General features: G+C 46.3%; 1 protein-coding gene across 4 annotated transcripts in view; it reads right to left on the bottom strand.

The window, feature by feature from the left end:
• The window catches only part of RAPGEF1 (Rap guanine nucleotide exchange factor 1), a 233,375-nt gene that overhangs the window by 141,089 nt on the left and 72,845 nt on the right, over window positions 1-19,441 (bottom strand). For 2 of the 4 annotated variants that reach the window (XM_027104470.1, XM_027104472.1), the window contains exon 1: window positions 10,221-10,428. The exons of 1 other annotated variant lie outside the window; for it this stretch is intronic. In XM_027104470.1, coding sequence (XP_026960271.1) covers window positions 10,221-10,422 — 202 coding nt within the window. In that variant the 5' untranslated portion in view covers window positions 10,423-10,428. Of the gene's footprint in view, window positions 1-3,605; window positions 3,719-10,220; window positions 10,429-19,441 lie in introns of those variants that run through there. One more of the 4 variants, XM_027104471.1, reaches the window with a different exon arrangement.

The raw sequence follows: 19,441 nt of genomic DNA, 5'->3' as shown, positions 1-19,441 counted from the left end.
GCCTAGGCCTGGAGTTGGACACCACCCCAGACTCAGCCTCCTCTGCCGTGGAACCCGAGTCTCCAGCTCAAAGCCTGAGTCTGATCCCAACCAGGACTCAGCTTGCCCTGCTGGCTGAAAGCCAGCCACTGAGACTCCCCCGAGACTCAGCCACCTCCCCTCTCCCCCGGCTGCTGGCCTGTAGTCTCCATACCATGGCTTGGGACTGACACCCCAATCCAGGGTTCAGTGCCCTCCCCTGCCCAGAGCCTGGCATGCCCCCTGACAACTTGGAACACAGAGCTCCCACCCAAACTCTAGCCTCCATGCCAGGCCTATGACTGACGCCACCCAGGATTCAGAGCCCCTTGATGGGCCATAGTTCATGGCAAGGCCTGGGACCAATCCCCGCTCCGTCCCTCCATCTGGGTCTCGGCAGCCCCTGCTGCTGAGTCACCTGGCCAGTGCTCCCTGCCCTCCCAGAGGCTCCAGGCCGGGGACTGACCTGACCTGTCCCCTTACCTGAGACTCAGCAGCCCCTGACGGCAGGAGCCACCTGGCCAGGTCAGGGCCACACTCCCCTGCAGGTTCAGTGTCCCCAGAGGCCCAGAGTCTCCCTGCCAACGTCTGGGTCCAACCCATTAGGACACAGCGACCCCTGCCTGCTCTACTCTTTTGACCCCCAAATGGGGACCAGGCTATCCTCCAGCCTGGGTCTCAGCTGTGGGCCTTTTCTAGCATGGTGACGAGTTCAGAAAAAGTCATTGGTTTAAGAATCAAAGATCCTACTTAGGGCTAGGCACTGTGTGAGCTGCTATGGGTCCTACAAAAATGTGCACGATCGATTCTTCCCTCCAAAGAGTTTGTAACTTGGGGAGTCAAAGTTAAATCATATAATGCAAGTATAAATAACAACAAATTTTAGTAACACAAGGGATGTTCACATCCTGCCCCCTGCTCGCTATTCTTGGCCCAAGATGGAGTGCAAAGAAGTAACACAAAACAAATTCGGTTTTCCCTCCTGTTTCCCTCAGATAAATAATCTGGTGATGGGAACAGGGTTTGGAAGAGGTGGAGGGAGAAGGAAAGGTAATTGACGTTGCAGAGATTCCTGTTCGCATCTGCCGGCACACTCTGGCGGGCCCGCTGATTCTGTAACTGAGAGCTGGCCCTGGGTGGCGGCCAAATTTCCAGAGTCCTCAGTTCCAGCTCTCTAGGGGTCAAAGGCAAAGCCAAAGATTGACAAATTCGTCTCTCTTTTCGAGCTGATGAATGGCTGCTCTGAGCCAGAGCCACACTGCTCAGCTCTCATGGCAGCTGCATCGTCAGGCAAAACTGGCCCTTGGCCCCAGACCACCTCTCCCCCCACTCCCAAAGCCGTCCCCAATTCTTCTAGGCTTCTGAGTCAGTCTTTTAGGTCCAAAAGTCTGGGTGCAAAGCAGAAAATCAGTCTGAATAGTAGGCCCAGTCAGGGGTTCGTGAGAGTGGAACCAAATATATTCAATAAATCATGACATATCAAATGACGAGACATTTTCAAACAATAAAGTACTTTATAGGGACTTCCCTGGTGGCGCAGTGGTTAAGAATCCACCTTCCAATGCAGGGGACGCAGGTTCGATCCCTGGTCAGGGAACTAGATCCCACACGCATGCCACAAAGGAGACGGTGAGTCGCAGCTAAGGAGCACACATGCCGCAACTTAAGAAGCTGGTGAGCTGCAACTAAGGAGCCTGCCTGCCGCAGCTAAGACCCAACATGACCAAAATAAATAAATAAAATAATATTTTTTTAAAAAGTACTTTATAAATGGACATTACTGTTAATAAGGGTCATGGAGCTTATGTAATAAAGGTTATTCATCAAAGATGTTTATAGCTATAATAGAACACATGCAAGGTAATGAAAGCAAACAGATTCCTACAGCTTTGTTCTTCCTACCTTACAGCCTTCTCTCATGCTGCTCTTTTTGTCTAGAATATGCTCTCTCCCTCCTCTCTACCTGGCTAATTCCTAGTCATCTTTCACTTCTCAGTTTAACTGCCACTTCTACGGGAAACCCTTCCCTGACACCACCCCCCCCCGACCCCATTAGGGCCAGTTCCCTGTACTGGTCAGGATGCTGGATTTCACTGTCAGAAACCCAGTTAAGCTCAGTTAGGGCAAAAAGGGAGTTTGTTGGACATCGTAACTAGCAAACCAGGGTTACAGCCAGGACCAACAGCTACCTCTAGGCTCTGAAACTACGACATCACTCCTCTGCGTTGGCTCTATTCCCAACTGATCTCTCTCTGTGCAGTGGCTGAATTGGGTACCAGCTGACTCTCCTTAGCCTAGTTTGAGTCACATGCCTGTCGCTGAGCCAATGACTGCAGGTGGGGGGTGGGGGAGTAGGGTGCATAAATCGGCCAGGCCTGAGAATTGCACCAAATGCAAGAAACATGGGGAGTGGATGCCACAGAGCCAGCAACTGGGAGTGGGGACGGGTGATTCTCAAAGCAATATCTGGAGAAGAGATGCTGATGAGGCAAAATCCATGGACATTCATCTTGGCACCGTGGAGGGTTAAGAGCCTTGCAGAATCCTATATGTCTCCTTGATAGCACACACCTCCATACAGTTCTTTAATTTCTTGTACCTGTTTAATGTCTGTCCCCTTCAGGACACTCTGAGCTCCTACAAGCATGGACTGTCTCATTTGTACCCATGGGATTTTAATTTATGGAGGTGACTGAGTGACAACAAGGAGAGGCCAACGCCGTTGAGAGGAGAATTTATTACTTACATTTCCTGAGAGAAGGGGGCACACCACACCATGCAGGACCACATGGGGAGCACCAGGGTGGTCAGGAGGCAGAAGCAGGAGTGAGGGGAAAGCTTAGGACAGAGTCTTTATTGGGTTTTTTTTCAGGAAAGGCAAGGCAGGGCAGAGTAAACAGTTTAGGATTGACTAGTGTGAATAATTCCAATGGGCTCTGGAAAAAGGGGTGCACTCTAGTTGCCTGGCCCTGGGATAACCTAGGGCAGAGGAAATATTGGTGTGGTGTGTGAGAGTTATATAACAGATACAAGAAATTAGAGAACCATATGAAGGCAGGCATGTCCTCTCATAAGGTGACTGGGGATGGGTTGGTTTGCATATGAAAGGTGTGCTCCCTCACCTATCTCTAAGAATTGGCTAGACTCTCCCAAGCCAGCAAGACTTTTAAGATGTCAAAACTTCATGAGACAGACATGGAAAAGAAACTTATGGTTACCAAAGAGGACGGGGAGAGGGAGGGATAAATTAGGAGTTTTGGATTAACATATATACACTACTGTATATAAAATAAATAACCAAAAGGACCTACTGCATAGCCCAGGGAACTATACTCAATATATGTGTGTGTGTGTGTGTGTGTGTGTGTGCATAACTGAATCACTTTGCTGCACATCTGAAACTAACACAACATTGTAAATCACCTATACTTCAATTAAAAATAAATAAATAAGTAAATATAAAAATAAAATTTCAATGTAAAAAAAAACACATCATAAGATACAGAAAATGAAAAACACTATTAGTACTAGGACCATGTCTGGCTTATGTACATGGCAGCAACACAGGGAAGGAACTCAATCAGTACCTGCAAGGGTGCTTCTGGGCCCTCTCCCAACAGTCCAGCTAAGGATGAACCAGATGACCACTACACAGCTCTGCAGAATCCACGGTGGAAGGGACAGCAAGGTGGCCAGGAGCCTGCTAAGAGAGCCTTTTTAAGAAGGGGCTTTTGGGCTTCCCTGGTGGCGCAGTGGTTGAGGGTCCGCCTGCCGATGCAGGGAGCGCGGGTTCGTGCCCCGGTCCGGGAGGATCCCACGTGCCGCGGAGCGGCTGGGCCCGTGGGCCGTGGCCGCTGGGCCTGCGCGTCCGGAGCCTGTGCTCCGCGGTGGGAGAGGCCACAGCGGTGAGGGACCCGCGTACCGCAAAAAAAAAAAAAAAAAAAAAAAAAAAAAAGAAGGGGCTTTTGGGGCTTCCCTGGTGGCACAGTGGTTAAGAATCCCCCTGCCAATGCAGGGGACACTGGTTTGATCCCTGGCCCAGGAAGATCCCACATGCCACGGAGCAACTAAGCCCGTGCACTACAACTACTGAGCCCACGTGCCACACCTACTGAAGCCTGCACACCTAGAGCCTGTGCTCCGCAACAAGAGAAGCCACCACAGTGAGAAGCCCACGCACCGCAATGAAGAGTAGCCCCCACTCGCCGCAACTAGACAAAGCCCGCTTGCAGCAACGAAGACCCAACACAGCCAAAAATAAATAAATAAATAGATAAATAAATAAATAAATAAAAACAGCCAAAGGAGACTGGTGGTCCAGGGCTCATCTCAGATTGGATTGTTGACAATCACTTCACACGCACCTGCCTGAACTCCCCAACCACATGGTCAGTTCCCTGAGGACAGAGATGATGTCTTCACTATATCATTACTGCAGATCAGAAGGGGAGGTGGAGTCCATTAATAATAGTAGCAATGGTATGAGGGCTGCTTGCGGCTGGTCACTGCTTCAGCCCTCACAGTAATCCTGGGAGGGTGGGATCTAGATCAGGGAGTATTTGTTTGGTCATATGTTACAGATACCAATTTAATAATGGCTCGGCGAAAAGAATTTGTTAGAAAGCACGCAGGTGTCTCACGGGTAGAACCGAAGGGCAGGAAGTGCAATACCTCACCGGCACCTGAACTGCCCACACGGCCCCTTATCCGGCCACCCCCAGGTCCCTTCCTCTCCCACCTCAGCTAACAGACCAGATCCATGAAGGATGCTCATTCCCAAACCTGAGTTCCAAGACAGATGATCTGATTGGCCCAGCTCCAGTCAGAGGCTCACCCCCGGTCCAATCGGGGCTGGCCAGGTGGATAGGGTTACACAGTCCAAACAGCTGCTAGGGTCTAACCCTCCTGGTCTGGTGAAGGAGGGCAGCCACGTCCATCTTCTCCACTCCCTGGGCTCAGCGGGTTACACAGAGACACACTTCTAGTAAGTAGTCAGTCTGCTCCACACTTTTTTTTTTTTAACTTTATTCCCCCCAGGCTCATGTTTTAACCACTGTGCTACAACTTCCCTAACCCAGACTTCTCTTTAGGTACCCCACAGTATTTTACATGATGCTCCGTATTTGTTCAGTTCAGTTCCATTCCATTCACATAGATTGCATGTCCTCAGCGTCCTGGCCTCATGAGAAAAACAAAGACAAACAAGACCTGGTTCCTGGTCTCCAGGAGCTCCATGGGAATTGGGGGTGGAACTCTCAGTCCCCAACAAACTCTTCTATGAGACTGGCTATGATGAACATTCCAGTGGGGGGTGCCCACCATGTTGTCTGGGTGTGATGGCATTCATCCCGATTCGGAGCATCAGGAAAGTCCAAATAGAGGAGACAAATGTTTTAGTGACTTTAGAGGACATTAGTGATTTTGTTTTCATTGAGATTTTGCTCATTATTCATTCCTGCGAGCATGAGTTCCCCCACATTCCCCCATGCCCCCAAATGGTTTAATCCCAGATCTGGTTGCCATGCTCAGGAGACTGGGGAAGTGTCCACATACATCCTCAAAAAGGTGGGGAGAGATGTCTGGGTCATCACTCCATGATCTAAATGTGGTATCTCCCAGACTGATCCCAGCAGAGCAGGCAGTACATTGGCTTCACAGTACTTTGGCCTTTTCTCAGGCAAGTTAACAGACTTCTTGCTCTGGGTGCTCGAAAGCTAGTATGAAACACACGCATTTTCAATCCTGACACATAAGGTAACCACAGCCTCGAGGATCCGATTAAGATGGGATGGTTGAGCCCACAGCTGAAGCCCGCCAGTGTGCGAGGCCTGGGTGCCGTCATTTTCTTTCTTTTTTTAAAAAAATTTATTTATTTTGTTTATTTTTGGCTGTGTTGGGTCTTCGTTGCTGCACACGGGCTTTCTCTAGTTGTGGCGAGAGGGGGCTACTCTTCTTTGCGGTGCACGGGCTTCTCACTGCGGTGGCTTCTCTTGTGGAGCATGGGCTCTAGATGTGCGGCCTTCAGTAGTTGTGGCACGCAGGCTTAGTAGTTGTGGCTCGTGGGCTCTAGAGCGCAGGCTCAGTAGCTGTGGCGCACGGGCTTAGTTGCTCCGCAGCATGTGGGATCTTCCTGGACCAGGGCTCGAACCCTTGTCCCCTGCATTGGCAGGCGGATTCTTAACCACTGCGCCACCAGGGAAGCTGTGCTGTCATTTTCTTAAACAGTTCAGCAAACGTTACACATGGCCTGCTGAAGGAGGAAATTATGCAAGAAATGTAGTAAATGGCGACTAGCAAATAGCAGAAGCACACAAAACGCACATCTCTCCTGCCCCCTAGTGCACATTTAAATTTCTAAACTCCGTTGGTTCAAAGCCATTTTTTTTAAAAAACATCTTTATTGGAGTATAATTGCTTTACAATGGTGTGTTAATTTTTGCTGTATAACAAAGTGAATCAGCTATACATATACATATATCCCCATATCTCCTCCCTCTTGCGTCTCCCTCCCATCCTCCCTATCCCACCCCTCTAGGTGGTCACAAAGCACAGAGCTGATCTCCCTGTGCTATGCGGCTGCTTCCCACTAGCTATCTGTTTTACATTTGGTAGTGTATATATGTCCATGCCACTCTCTCACTTCATCCCAGCTTACCCTTCCCCCTCCCTGTGTCCCCAAGTCCATTCTTTATGTCTGCATCTTTCTTCCTGCCCTACCCATAGGTTCTTCAGAACCTTTTTTTTTTTTTAGATTCCATATATATGTGCTAGCATACAGCATACAGTATTTGTCTTTCTCTTTCTGACTTGCTTCACTCTGTATGACAGTCTCTAGGTCCATCCACCTCACTACAAATAACTCAATTTTGTGTCTTTTTATGGCTAATATTCCATTGTATATATGTGCCACATCTTCTTTATCCATTCATCTGTCGATGGACACTTAGGTTGCTTCCATGTCCTGGCTACTGTAAACAGAGCTGCAATGAACATTGTGGCACATGTCTCTTTTTGAATTATGGTTTTCTCAGGGTATATGCCCAGTAGTGGGATTGCTGGGTCGTATGGTAGTTCTATTTTTAGTTTTTTGGGGAACCTCCATACTGTTCTCCATAGTGGCTGTACCAATCTACATTCCCACCAACAGTGCAAGAGGGTTCCCTTTTCTCCACACCCTCTCCAGCATTTATTGTTTGTAGATTTTTTGATGATGGCCATTCTGACTGGTGTGAGGTGATACCTCACTGCAGGTTTGATTTGTATTTCTCTAATGATTAGTGATGTTGAGGATCCTTTCATGTGTTTGTTGGCAATCTGTATATCTTCTCTGGAGAAATGTCTATTTAGGTCTTCTGCCCATTTTTGGATTGGGTTTTTTGTTTTTCTGATATTGAGCTGCAAGAGCTGCCTGTATATTTTGGAGATTAATCCTTTGTCTGTTGCTTCATTTGCAAATATTGTCTCCCATTCTGAGGGTTGTCTTTTCGTCTTGTTTATGGTTTCCTTTGCTGTGCAAAAGCTTTTACGTTTCATTAGGTCCCATTTGTTTATTTTTGTTTTTATTTCCATTTCTCTAGGAGGTGGGTCCGAAAGGATCTTGCTGTGATTTACATCATGGAGTGTTCTGCCTATGTTTTCCTCTAAGAGTTTTATAGCGTCCAGTCTTACATTTAGGTCTTTAATCCATTTTGAGTTTATTTTTGTGTATGGTGTTAGGAAGTGTTCTAATTTCATTCTTTTACATGTAGCTGTCCAGTTTTCCCAGCACCACTTATTGAAGAGGCTGTCTTTTCTCCATTGTATATTCTTGTCTCCTTTATCAAAGATAAGGTGACCATTTGTGCGTGGGTTTATCTCTGGGCTCTCTATCTTGTTCCATTGATGTATATTTCTGTTTTTGTGCCAGTACCATGCTGTCTTGATTACTGTAGCTCAAAGCCATTTTTAAGAAAAGCAAAGTAATATTATTTTACAAATCTTTAAGTGTGTTTTTTTAAAAAAATATTTATTTATTTAGGCTGCGCTTGGTCTTAGTTGTGGCATGTGGGATCTTTAGTTGCGGCATGCAGACTCTTAGTTGTGGCATGCATGTGGGATCTAGTTCCCCGATCGAGGATCGAACCCTGGCCCCCTCCATTGGGGGCACGAAGTCTTACTAGAGCACCAGGGAAGTCCCATACAAATCTTTAAGTGTTAATCACAGAAAATACGTGCCATCATTTTGAAAAATAACATACAGACATATAAAGTGAAAGTCTCCCTTTCACTCATGAGAGGGAACGGCTTAATACATCCTTCCAGACTTTTCCATATTAAAAATATATCCATGCACATATTTTTTTTTTTATACGCATCGGTTTAAAAGGTACATATCAGTTGGTGCAACCGAGGCTGGCTAGATGCTCACCAAGCCCACCTACTGGCGTACAGCTAGACGACATCTCCCAGCCTCCCCTGTGGTGAGGAGTGGCCATATGCTCAAGGGTGGACAATGGAATATGGTTGAAGTAATGATTGTCACTTCCATGCCCAGCCCATAAAAATCTCCCACACCTGATCCTCTACTCTCTCTCTTCTCCTTCTGCTGTGATGAAGGATGGAAGATGGAAGGAGTCTGGGTCCCTGAATGGCTGCCTGGAGCAGAGCAATGCTCCCCCTCATGGACCTGCATGGGACTGGAGATGTCGATAGATAGATAGATTTTTTTAAAAAAACAACGTGCTATCATTTTACATATATATGTATGTGTATATATATATATATATAGAGAGAGAGAGAGAGAGAGATTGAACATCTTTAATGCCAATACATATAAATCTTCCTGATACTTTTTAACAGCTGTGCAGCACTCCACTGTATGGATGTACCAGCATGTATTAAGCATCCTCTTCTTTTTTTTTTTTTTGGCAGCACCGCAGCACCATGTGGGATCTTAGTTCCCTGACCAGGGATCAAACCTAGGCCCCTTGCATTGGAAGTGTGGAGTCTTAACCACTGGACCACCAGGGAAGTCCCTAAGCATCCTCTTCTTGATGGGCACATGTTGTTTCCAATTTTTTAAAGTTATGAACAAAACTGCAATAAATATCAAGGTCAGTATGTCTTGCTCATTCATGTTATTATTTCTGCAGGGCAGGTTCTTATTCCCTATTGTTTTAGATAAGGATACAGAAATACAACAACCTGGGCAGTGGAGAATGACCTGGAATAGTTACATTTGGTTATGGCATGCGTTTGGAGAGGTAGTAGAGTGTGGTGTTTCAGATCCTGGAAGAAAGAAAGAACCAGGTCCAAGTTCTGGTCCTGCTCCTTGCTAAGCAACCTTGTACAAGTCACTTAACCTCTCTAAGCCTCAGTTTACTCATCTGTGAAATGAGGGTAATGCTGGTGCCTGCCTCATATTGGTGTACCTGTAAAATGGGGATATGAGTACCTATCTCATAAACTGATCAAGGTCCAATGATGAAGGAAGGAAGGAAGGACAGTGACCCCTGAAGGATGGATACAAATGAAGCGAGCCTTAAGATTGTTCCAGCTTAATGCCTGGAGAGAGTTTCCAGGCCGCAGTGCAGGGAAGGGCGACCCAGGCAGAGCCCGGCAGACTCCCTGAGTTGAGGAACAATGCTGAGAGTCTGGGGAGAATAAGGTAGCCAGAGTTCACAGGACAGAGGGGAGATGCACAAGGAACTGCAGGGCTACCTTGTAAAACTTGGTGTGGGGGGAACAGAGCAGGGGAAGAGGCAGGAAAGGGCTTAGTCACACGTGTCCACTTTCTCCTTCTAAATTGAGCAACTCCTCCTGGAGGTGGGGGGTGGGAGTCGGTGCAGGAGCAGAGAGAGGCTCCGAGTGTTATGCTATCTGAGCCCTCTCCATCTAGAAGGAAAGAGTGGTGTAGAAATGAAGAAGCAGCAATGCTGTCGACACGCATACCTCAAAGCTCTCCTCCTGGCTCTGGGATTATTCTGAGAGGTGAGTCTGGACCCTCCGTTCCTCTACCTGTCCCCCTGTCGCAGGATCCGCTTGCTCAGTGGGCCATTTGCTATTGTCTTGGTTGATTATTTACCTTGCTGAATAACAAACTATCTCCGGATTTAATAGCTTAAATCTGTGCAGCTCTTGGGTACCAGCAAGAGTTCGCCTAGACAGCCTGCATCCGATCTCAGTGACATCAGTCAGGGTCAGGGTTTGGAGCATTCACTTACAAAGTGGCTTCTTCAGGAACGCGTTGGGCCTCAGTGCTCCTCGACCACTCTCTTTGTCTCCACATGGCTTGGGTTTCTTACAGAACAGCGGTCTTGGAAAACATGCACTAGGAACATGGTGGCTGGCCTCTGAGAGCCTGGAAGCAGCAGCTACCAGGACAGTTAAGGGCCACTCCTGGACCTGGCGGGGCATGCCTTCCATCCCTGCATTCTATTGGTCAAGCCTTCCATCCCTGCGTTCTATTGGTCAAGCCTTCCATCCCTGCATTCTATTGGTTAAGCCTTCCATCCCTGTGTTCTATTGGTCAAGTCTTCCATCCCTATGTCCTATTGGTCAAACTTTTCATCCCTATGTCCCATTGGTCAAACCTTCCATCCCCACGTCCTATTGGTCAAAGCAGTCACAGGGTCCGCCCATATTCAAGGGGGTGGAGCAATGGACTGCACTGCTTTGTGGGGGATGCCAAGGTCACTAAAAAGGACCACCTGGGATGGAAGATGATGTTGTGAGCATTTTTGGGAGGTTAATCTGCCCTAGCCCCTGCTTCCAACCCCGTGTGTATGCCTCCTGGAGTCTCCAGCTCAGACTTTGTCCTGAGTGTCCACAGCCTGCTGAACACCTGCCCAGGCTGTCTTGTAGGCAGCTCAGACTCAAATGTCCAAACCTGGACTCAGCCTTTCAGCCCCTAAACCTGCTTCTCCTCCAGGGTTTCCTATTCAGGAAATGCCACCTCCTTCCATGGGTTGCCCAGTTCAGAAGCCTGGGCGTCCATCTTGCCTCTGCCTTCTTTCAACCCCCATTTACTCAATTACAAATGCCTCGAGGCTTTCCTCTCCACTCCGACCCCACCGCCACTCTCCTTGCTCTTCATCTGGGCCTCCATCTCACACCTGTGTTATGCCAACAGCGCCCTAATGGGCCCCAACCTTCATTCTTGCCCTTGTGGCAACTCGTTCTCTACACTGCGGCCAGAGAAATCTTCCCCATGCTAAGCTGATTGTGTCAATGTCCAAATTAAAAAACCTCAGCCACACCCCATCACCCTCAGCACAAAGTACAACCATCCACTCTCATCTTCAACCTCACCTCTCCTTCACCAGGCCCACCAGACACAACCGGGACCCCCGGTCCTCCTCAGCCACTCGAGCTTTCCGGATGTGCTGGGCTCTCCTGACATCTCTGGACCTTGGCAAATCCTGTTCCCTTCACCTAGGACACTCCTCCCCACCCCACCTCCAGCCTTGTCGAGATGGCCCCATCTCTTCCTTCAGGCCTCACTTGAAATGTGACCTTTGAGAAACCCACTACTTTGTAGCTTATCACTCAACTAAAACAATATGTTATCAAGCAAAATCGAATGTATGCACAGTAAACAGCATATGTTTAAAGCGTACAGTGGGATGAGTTTGGACAGATGTACGCACCCATGAAATCACCATCAACAATCAAGATACAGAACATTTCCATCACTCCCAAAGCTTTTCTCGTGCCCTTGGCACTTGACCCCTTCATCCACCACCAGCCCCAGGCAACCACCGATCTGCTTCCTGTCACTCTAGATTCTTTTGCATTTTCTAGAATGCTATCTAATGGAATCGTACTGGTGTGTACTTTTGGTTCCTATCTCGATTTTATACTTCCTTGTTTGCTTTGGGGGCATCTCCCCCTAAAAGAATGCAAGATACACAAGGACAGGGTTTGTGTCATGATGCCTGGCACATAGTAGGTGCCCCATGAGTACTTGTTGACTAAATCAATAAACACTATGACCCTAGGTAGTTTCTCTGGGGCAGGAGCTATGTTTGTTTGTTTTTTTAAAATATATTTATTTATTTATTTAATTTATTTGGTTGAGCCAGGTCTTACTTGCAGCTCCAGGGCTCCTTAAGTTATGGCTCCGGGGCTCCTTAGTTGTGGCATGGAAACTCTTAGTTGTGGCATGCATGTGGGATTTAGTTCCCTGACCAGGGATGGAACCTGGGCCCCCTGCACTGGGAGCGCAGTTTTATCCACTGCGCCACCAGGGAAATCCCAGGAGCTATGCTGATCAGGGAGACCTTGAGTCTCTCTAGCCAACCAAGAGAGCAGGGGCCTTGCTAAAATTGTCTTCTTGGAAGTCTCTAGCCTTCTCTGGCACCCCTTGCTCTCCCATACCCCCTAGATGTGACAGCTGGTAGACCCATAGTTCCCGGCTCACAGCCTCCTTTTGGAAATCACCTGCTTTTCTTCTTTAATTGTTTTTGTGGTAAAATATACACAGTATAAAATTTACCATCTTAACCACATTTAAGTGCACAGTTCAGGGGCATTAAGTACATTCACCTTGTTGTGCAACCATCACCAACATTCCATTTCCAGAACTCTTTCATCTTGCAAAACTGAAACTCTGTACCTATTAAACACTAACTTCCCATTCCACCCTCCGCCCCCACCCCCAGCCCTTGGCAAACACCATTCTACTTTCTGTCTCTATGAATTTGACTACTCTAGGTATCTCACATAAGTGGAATCATACAGTATTGTCTTTTTGTGTCTGGCTTGTTTCACTTAGCGTAATGTCCTCAAGGTTGGTTCATCCATGTCGTAGCCTGTGTAACATCTAACAAATTTCCTTCCTTTTTGATGTTGAATAATAATAATTATATATATATTTTTTGTTCCTTTGTTGTTTGTTTATCCATTCATCCATCAATGGACACTTGGGTTGCTTCCACCTTTTGGCTATTGTGAATAATGCTGCTGTGAATGCGGGTGTACAAATATCTCTCAGAGTCTCTGCTTTCAACTCTTTTGGGTATATACCCAGAAGTAGAATGGCTGGATCATATGGTAATTCTATTTTTAATTTTTTGAGGAACCTCTATACTGTTTTCCACAGTGGCTGGACCATTTGGCATCCCCACCAACAGTGCACAAGGGTTCCCGTTTCTCCACATCCTCGTGAACACTTGTTATTTTCTGTTTTCTTTTTTTCTTTTCATAATAGCCATCCTAATGGGTATGAGGGAAAGTCTGCTTCTGAGGGCTGGTTTGTTCCCTCTTCAAGGTCTTCTCCTGAGAAAACACTGGTCTCCAAGCCACGCAAATCTTAATCCTGGGAAATCTCAGCTCTGTCCCAACAGTGGTTCCACAACCTGAGAGTCACCGATGGAAACCTGAGGCAGTTTTGACTTTTTGATGTCAAATGTGTGTATTCATTCAATAGATATGTATTGAGAGCATACCTCGGACAGGGCCTGGGCCCATGGTGGGACCTGATACCCCAGCTCAGGTTGGCCGTCCCCTTGCCTGCACCCTAAGGAATTCTACTGCGCCATCTCGTCCACCTGGACAGTGGGAAGAGGACAAAGAAGAAGCCTCCTTGCTGGATCCTCTTGGCACCCATCCTTGTTCTCCTGTCTTCTTCCATCTGCTTTTAATTTTACACTATTTAGTCTTATTTTATGAACGCTGTGAGCTATTCTTAATTGTTTTTTTTCCCCAGAACAAGGCAGGGTATAAATAAATAAATGAGAAAATGAAAAAAGAGTGGTCTGTGGATACAATTAGCAGGAGCCTCATTTTAAGCTGACTTAATCAAAATACTCTGCTATGAAGTCTCAGAGATGTAACAGCCCCCAGCATCACATGTACCTTCATACTCATGCCCGCCCCCCACCCCCGCCGGTGCAGGTGGCGTCAGGACCAGCCCTTCCCAGCGGTCCCCTGCAAGGTCTTCCCAAGGGCATGCTGGGAGTGTTTTGTATGACAACATTCTCCATCACCACGCAGCACTGCTGTGATCTGTGTAGATTTGAGCCCCCATCTCCCTCCTGTAGGTGAACTGGCAGTGCCCTCTGTGTTTTCTGCTTCTCCCATCCTCCCAGGGGTTCTTGCCAGCCTGGCTTTCTTTCCTGCTTCTGCAAACCAGCTCGTAGCTGCCTTCCCTTCCAGTCCTCTGGCACCTAGTTGCTCCCCCTCCACCCCCAAACATCTTTATTATCTTTCTGGTTTATAAAATGAACACGTTTGTTGTAATTTTTTTTTTTCAGCTAACCGAACTTAGAAAGGAGAAAGGGAAAAGGAAAAACCACCCTAAATCCCACAGTTCTGTGATAATCACTATTAATATTTTGGCAGGGAACCTTTCAGACCTGTTTCTGAAAGTGTGTTCCTTTGAACAACAGCCCTGAGAAAAGCTTCTTAGGGAAAGAAAGGGATTCCATAGCCAAAAGTTCCCCAGGAAGAGCTATATTATACTCACTGAACATCACAGCTAATAAGCGAGGTAAAGGCACTGAATCCGGCTTTCTTAAAACCCTTGAGAGTAACCCCAGGAACCCAGATTGGAAAACATTATTTCAGGGTCTTTCTAATGAGTTGACCCCATGTACAGGCATTAAAGCACTCTTTAAAAAAAAAGCTTTACAAAAATCAGAATATACTAAATTGCCCTTTTGTAAGATTTTATCTTACATTTTCCCATGTTAATAAGGATATACCATCAATGCAATTTTAAAATGAATTTTAATAGATGATAAATGCACATGAATTGAGAACCCAATAGATAATAGAAACAGACCCAACAGAAATAGATCCCACAAGTATGTCCAACTGATTTTTTTTTAAAAATAAATTTATTTATTTATTTTTGGCTGCGTTGGGTCTTCGTTGCTGCGCGCGGGCTTTCTCTAGTTGCGGAGACCGGGGGCTACTCTTCGTTGTGGTACGCGGACTTCTCATCGCGGTGGCTTCTCTTGCTGCAGAGCACGGGCTCTAGGCGCGCAGACTCAGTAGCTGTGGCCTGCAGGCTTAGTTGCTCCGTGGCATGTGGGATCTTCCCGGACCAGGGCTCGATCCTGTGTCCCCTGCTTTGGCAGGCGGATTCTTAACCACTGCGCCACCAGGGAAGTCCCTGCCCAACTGATTTTTGACAAAGGTGCAAAAAAAGAATTCAGAGGAGGAAATAGAGCCTTTTAAACAAATAGTCCTGGAGCAAGTGGCCATCCATATGCAAAAATACGAACATCACCTTAAGTCTCATACTTTGTACAAAAATTAGCTCAGAATGAATCTCAGACTTAAATGTAAAATGTAAAACTATAAAACTTTTAGAGGAAAAAAAGGGAAAACCATTTGGATCTAAAGGCCCTTTTAAGAGAATGAAAAGACAAGCTATACACTGAGAGAAAATACTTGCAAACTACATATCTGATAAAAGAGTAGTATACAGAATACACAACTCTCTAAACTCAACATTTAAAAAAAAATGAACAGGACTTCCCTGGTCACACAGTAGTTAAGAACCTGCCTGTGGATGCAGGGGATATGGGTTTGATCCCTGGTCCAGGAAGATCCCACATGTCGTGGAGCAGCTAAGCCCGTGTGCCGCAACTACTGAGCCTGCGCTCTAGAGCCCACGAGCCACAACTACTGAGCCTACGCGCTGCAACTACTGAAGCCCATGCACCTAGAGCCCGTGCTCCACAACAAGAGAAGCCACGGAATGAGAAGCACCACAATGAAGAGTAGCCCCCTCTCGCCACACCTAGAGAAAGCCCGCGCACAGCAGCAAAGATCCAACGCAGTCAAAAAATAAATAGAAATGTTTTTAAAAGTTTTTAAAAAAATTTAAAACTGAACAATCCAATTAGAAAATGGGCAAAAGACATGAAAACATTTCACTGAAGAGGATACACAACTTACAAGAACGCACATGAAAAGATGTTCAACACCATTAGCCATGAGGGAAATGAAAATTAAAACCACAGTGAGGTATCACAGCATGCCTGTCAGAACGGTGAAAATGAAAAACGTGAGAACACTTTTTCTGGTGAGGATGCAGAGAAACTGGCTCGCTCATACATTGCTGGTGGGAATGGAACAGGGTACAGCCCTCTAGAAAACAGCTGGGCAGTTTCTTAGAAAACTAAACATGCAACCGTCATATCCAGCAGTTACACCCCTGGGCATATATCTCAGAAAAATGAAAACTTGTGTTCACACAAAAACCTGTACACCATCGAACACAACTCAGCAATAAAAAGGAATCAACTCTTTTTTTTTTTTTTTTTGCGGTTTGCGGGACTCTCACTGTTATGGCCTCTCCCATTGTGGAGTACAGGCTCCGGACGCGCAGGCTTAGCGGCCGTGGCTCATGGGCCCAGCCACTTCGCGGCATGTGGGATCTTCCCGGACCGGGGCACGAACCCGTGTCCCCTGCATCGGCAGGCGGACTCTCAACCACTGCGCCACCAGGGAAGCCCAGGAATCAACTCTTGATACAACAGCTGGATAGATCTCCAGAGAACTACATTGAATTAAAAAAAGCCAGTCCGCAAAGCTGTATATTGTATGATTCCATGTATGAAGTTTGCGGAATAAAATAATTATAAGGGTGAAGAACAGATTAGTGATTGCCAGCAGTTACAGAGGGGGTGGGAGCAGGAGGGGAGCGGGTGTAACTATAAATGGAAAACAGGTAGGATAGCTGTGGTGATGGGGATGTCCTGTATCTTGGCTGTGTAGATGTCAGTATGGTGGTTGAGCTACCGTATAAGAGTTTTGCAAGATGTTAACCATTTGATAAAGGATACCTGGGATCTCTCTGTATTATTTCTTACAACTATGTGTGAATCTAGTTATCTCAAAATAAAACATTAAAAAAATCACAAACGTATTTAGACAATGAAAAGTAGGCGCCCCCCCTCCCCCCGGAAACACCCACTGATCAGTTTCTGCACCTCTGTTTCTAAAAGTTGTGCTGTATCTCACCGGCTGGATGTGCCATATTTTACTGAACCAATTCCACGTTTTTAGAGTTACATTGTTCCTGATTTTTACCATTACAAGCCATGTTATTATGAGCATCCTTGTGTATATATCTTTGCTAGAAGTGACATTTCTGGGTCAGGAAATGTGCATATGTGAAACATTGATACATGTTGCCATATTGTCCTCTAGAAAGACTGTATCAATTTATACTTTCACTTGACAGATTCATCCTCTAACAATCCCTTTCTCTCCTCACTAATCCACACTTTAAATTAAGATAGGGCATAGCCAATAAAAATCCTGGATAAACTTTATTTCTATATTACATACAACCCAGGGTGTCAGAATGAAAAACAGAGGCACACCTTCCTTATTTACAAATTCCTACGAGGCAAATGCACCAGCTCATCACTTAGATTGTTTTTTAAAATGAAAAGACAATGCTCTAGATTTTGAAAACAAGAGGGAGGGGATATGGAGATGTAAGTATACATATAGATGATTCACTTTGTTATACAGCAGCAACTAACACAACAATATAAAGCAATTATATTCCAATAAAGACGTTTAAAAAAAAATCCACCATTGCTAGCTTTGATATAACATTTCCTTTAGTCTTTACCTGAGAAGTCTTCTTGAAATCCTTTCTACTCTCACTTTTGCTGCTCTGAAAAACAAACTGTGTAACCTCTCATTTGCTAGAGGGGGGAAAACGTTAATTTTCACAGTTTGCCTTACCCAGAAAGGTAGAATAAGACAACCCGAAGGTTAGAACTGGAGGAAGCATCAGCTTGGGTTGGCGAAGTCAGTACCGGGCCAAAGAGTTCTACCTGTGACTCCCTATGCTGTCACTTATGGATTGGGAGGTCTTGGTCAAGTTATTTAAATGTTTTAAAATCTGTGTCCTGGGGGACTTCCCTGGTGGTCCAGTGGTAAAGAATCTGCCTTCCAATGCAGGGGACGCAGGTTCGATCCCTGGTTGGGGAACTAAGATCCCACATGCTGCAGGGCACCTAAGCCCTCTCGCCACAGCTACTGAGTTCGTGTGCCACAACTAGAGAGAAACCCGAGCACCCCAACAAAGATCCCGCGTGCCACAACTCAGACCTGATGCAGCCAAGAAAATAAATAAATATTAAAAAAAAAATCTGTGTCCTGGAGTGTAAAATGGATATAATAATAGTGACCATTCTTGTAAGGCAGGGAGTGATACTATAGCTCGATGCCTTCACAGGAAGGATGGAGACAGGGAGGTCCAAGGAAGGGAGATGATTCACAGAATATCAACTGGTCAAGGGAGAGGTCAGGACTGGAAGAGAGCGCTCCTGGCTCCCACCCACGGCCATCAAAGCCCACTGTCACCAAAGCCACTCTGAGCCATCTACCTTGTTGTAAACCTAAGGGAGGAAAGGTGACTTAGCTGAGTAAGTGCTCAAGAAACGACGTAGCATGGCGATCCATGGAGGCATGCCGTGTTTTTGCATTTGTGTCCATAGAAACCCTGTTACCTCATAGACAGATGAAGCAGGTAGAGGCAGCTTTGGCCAAAAGGCTCCAAATCCCCCACCCTTTTCCCAGCCCACGTGACTTGAATGCTCTTAGAGTCTGGCCCTGCTACCAAATGTGCCTTCGTGTAAAACCCACAAACCCGAATCTGTGCTCACAGCTTTTCCCCTCTAATTAAAATAGTTTTTATTGGCTTTTTTTTTGCATATTGCAAAAGCTATAACACTTTCATTACAGGGGGATAAAAAAAGGTAAAAATACAGAGAAGCAAAAAGAAAGGGGCAAAAAGCCACAACCCTATCCTATAGCTTTGAACTAGGAAATCAACTAAGTACATTTCAGGAAAGGAAGCCCTCTAGCAGGATGCTTTGGGGTCTTGAAAACAGTGAACAAAAGCCAGCATCCCTGGGAACTTGTCCGGCTTCACACGGATTGTCCCAGAAGGGTCCCAGAGCAGTCCTCAGGCCCATCAGGCCTCAGAGTCCTACCCACCACTGCCCTGCGCTGCCACGTGCTTAGCGCTCCCCCCTTCCCGCCATGTCTCTTGGCTTTCATTTTATTGCTAGAGTTTTTAAAGGTTTAACACACATACAATAAAGCAGGATGGTCTTAAGTGTACAGCTTGATGATTTTTCACGTGTTCACACCTGTATAGCCATCAACCAGGATGAAATCTACAACATTTAAGTGCACACACAGGTCCCCCACCAACCTCCTGGGGGCAGCCACTGCTTTGGCCTCTCCCACCGCAGATTCACTTAGCCTGGGTTTGAATTTCATATAAATGGGAAGTTTGGGTCTTTCCATTGCTTAACGTTATGCGTATGACATTCATGTATGCTGTGCGTGTAGCCCTTTTACATGGCTGCCTAATATTCCATTACAGGAAATGTGCACAACTACCACAGTTTGTGCATCTGTTTTTCCATTGATGGATATTTGGGTTGTTTCCAGGTTTGGA

This window comes from Aethalodelphis obliquidens, unplaced genomic scaffold (genome assembly GCF_003676395.1).
Source record: "Aethalodelphis obliquidens isolate GAN/ISIS:26980383/991018 unplaced genomic scaffold, ASM367639v1 scaffold7, whole genome shotgun sequence".
In the NCBI taxonomy this organism is placed as follows: domain Eukaryota; kingdom Metazoa; phylum Chordata; class Mammalia; order Artiodactyla; family Delphinidae; genus Aethalodelphis; species Aethalodelphis obliquidens.
The sequence above is the reverse complement of the archived record's forward strand: the minus strand, read 5'-3'. Positions and strand labels throughout refer to the sequence as shown.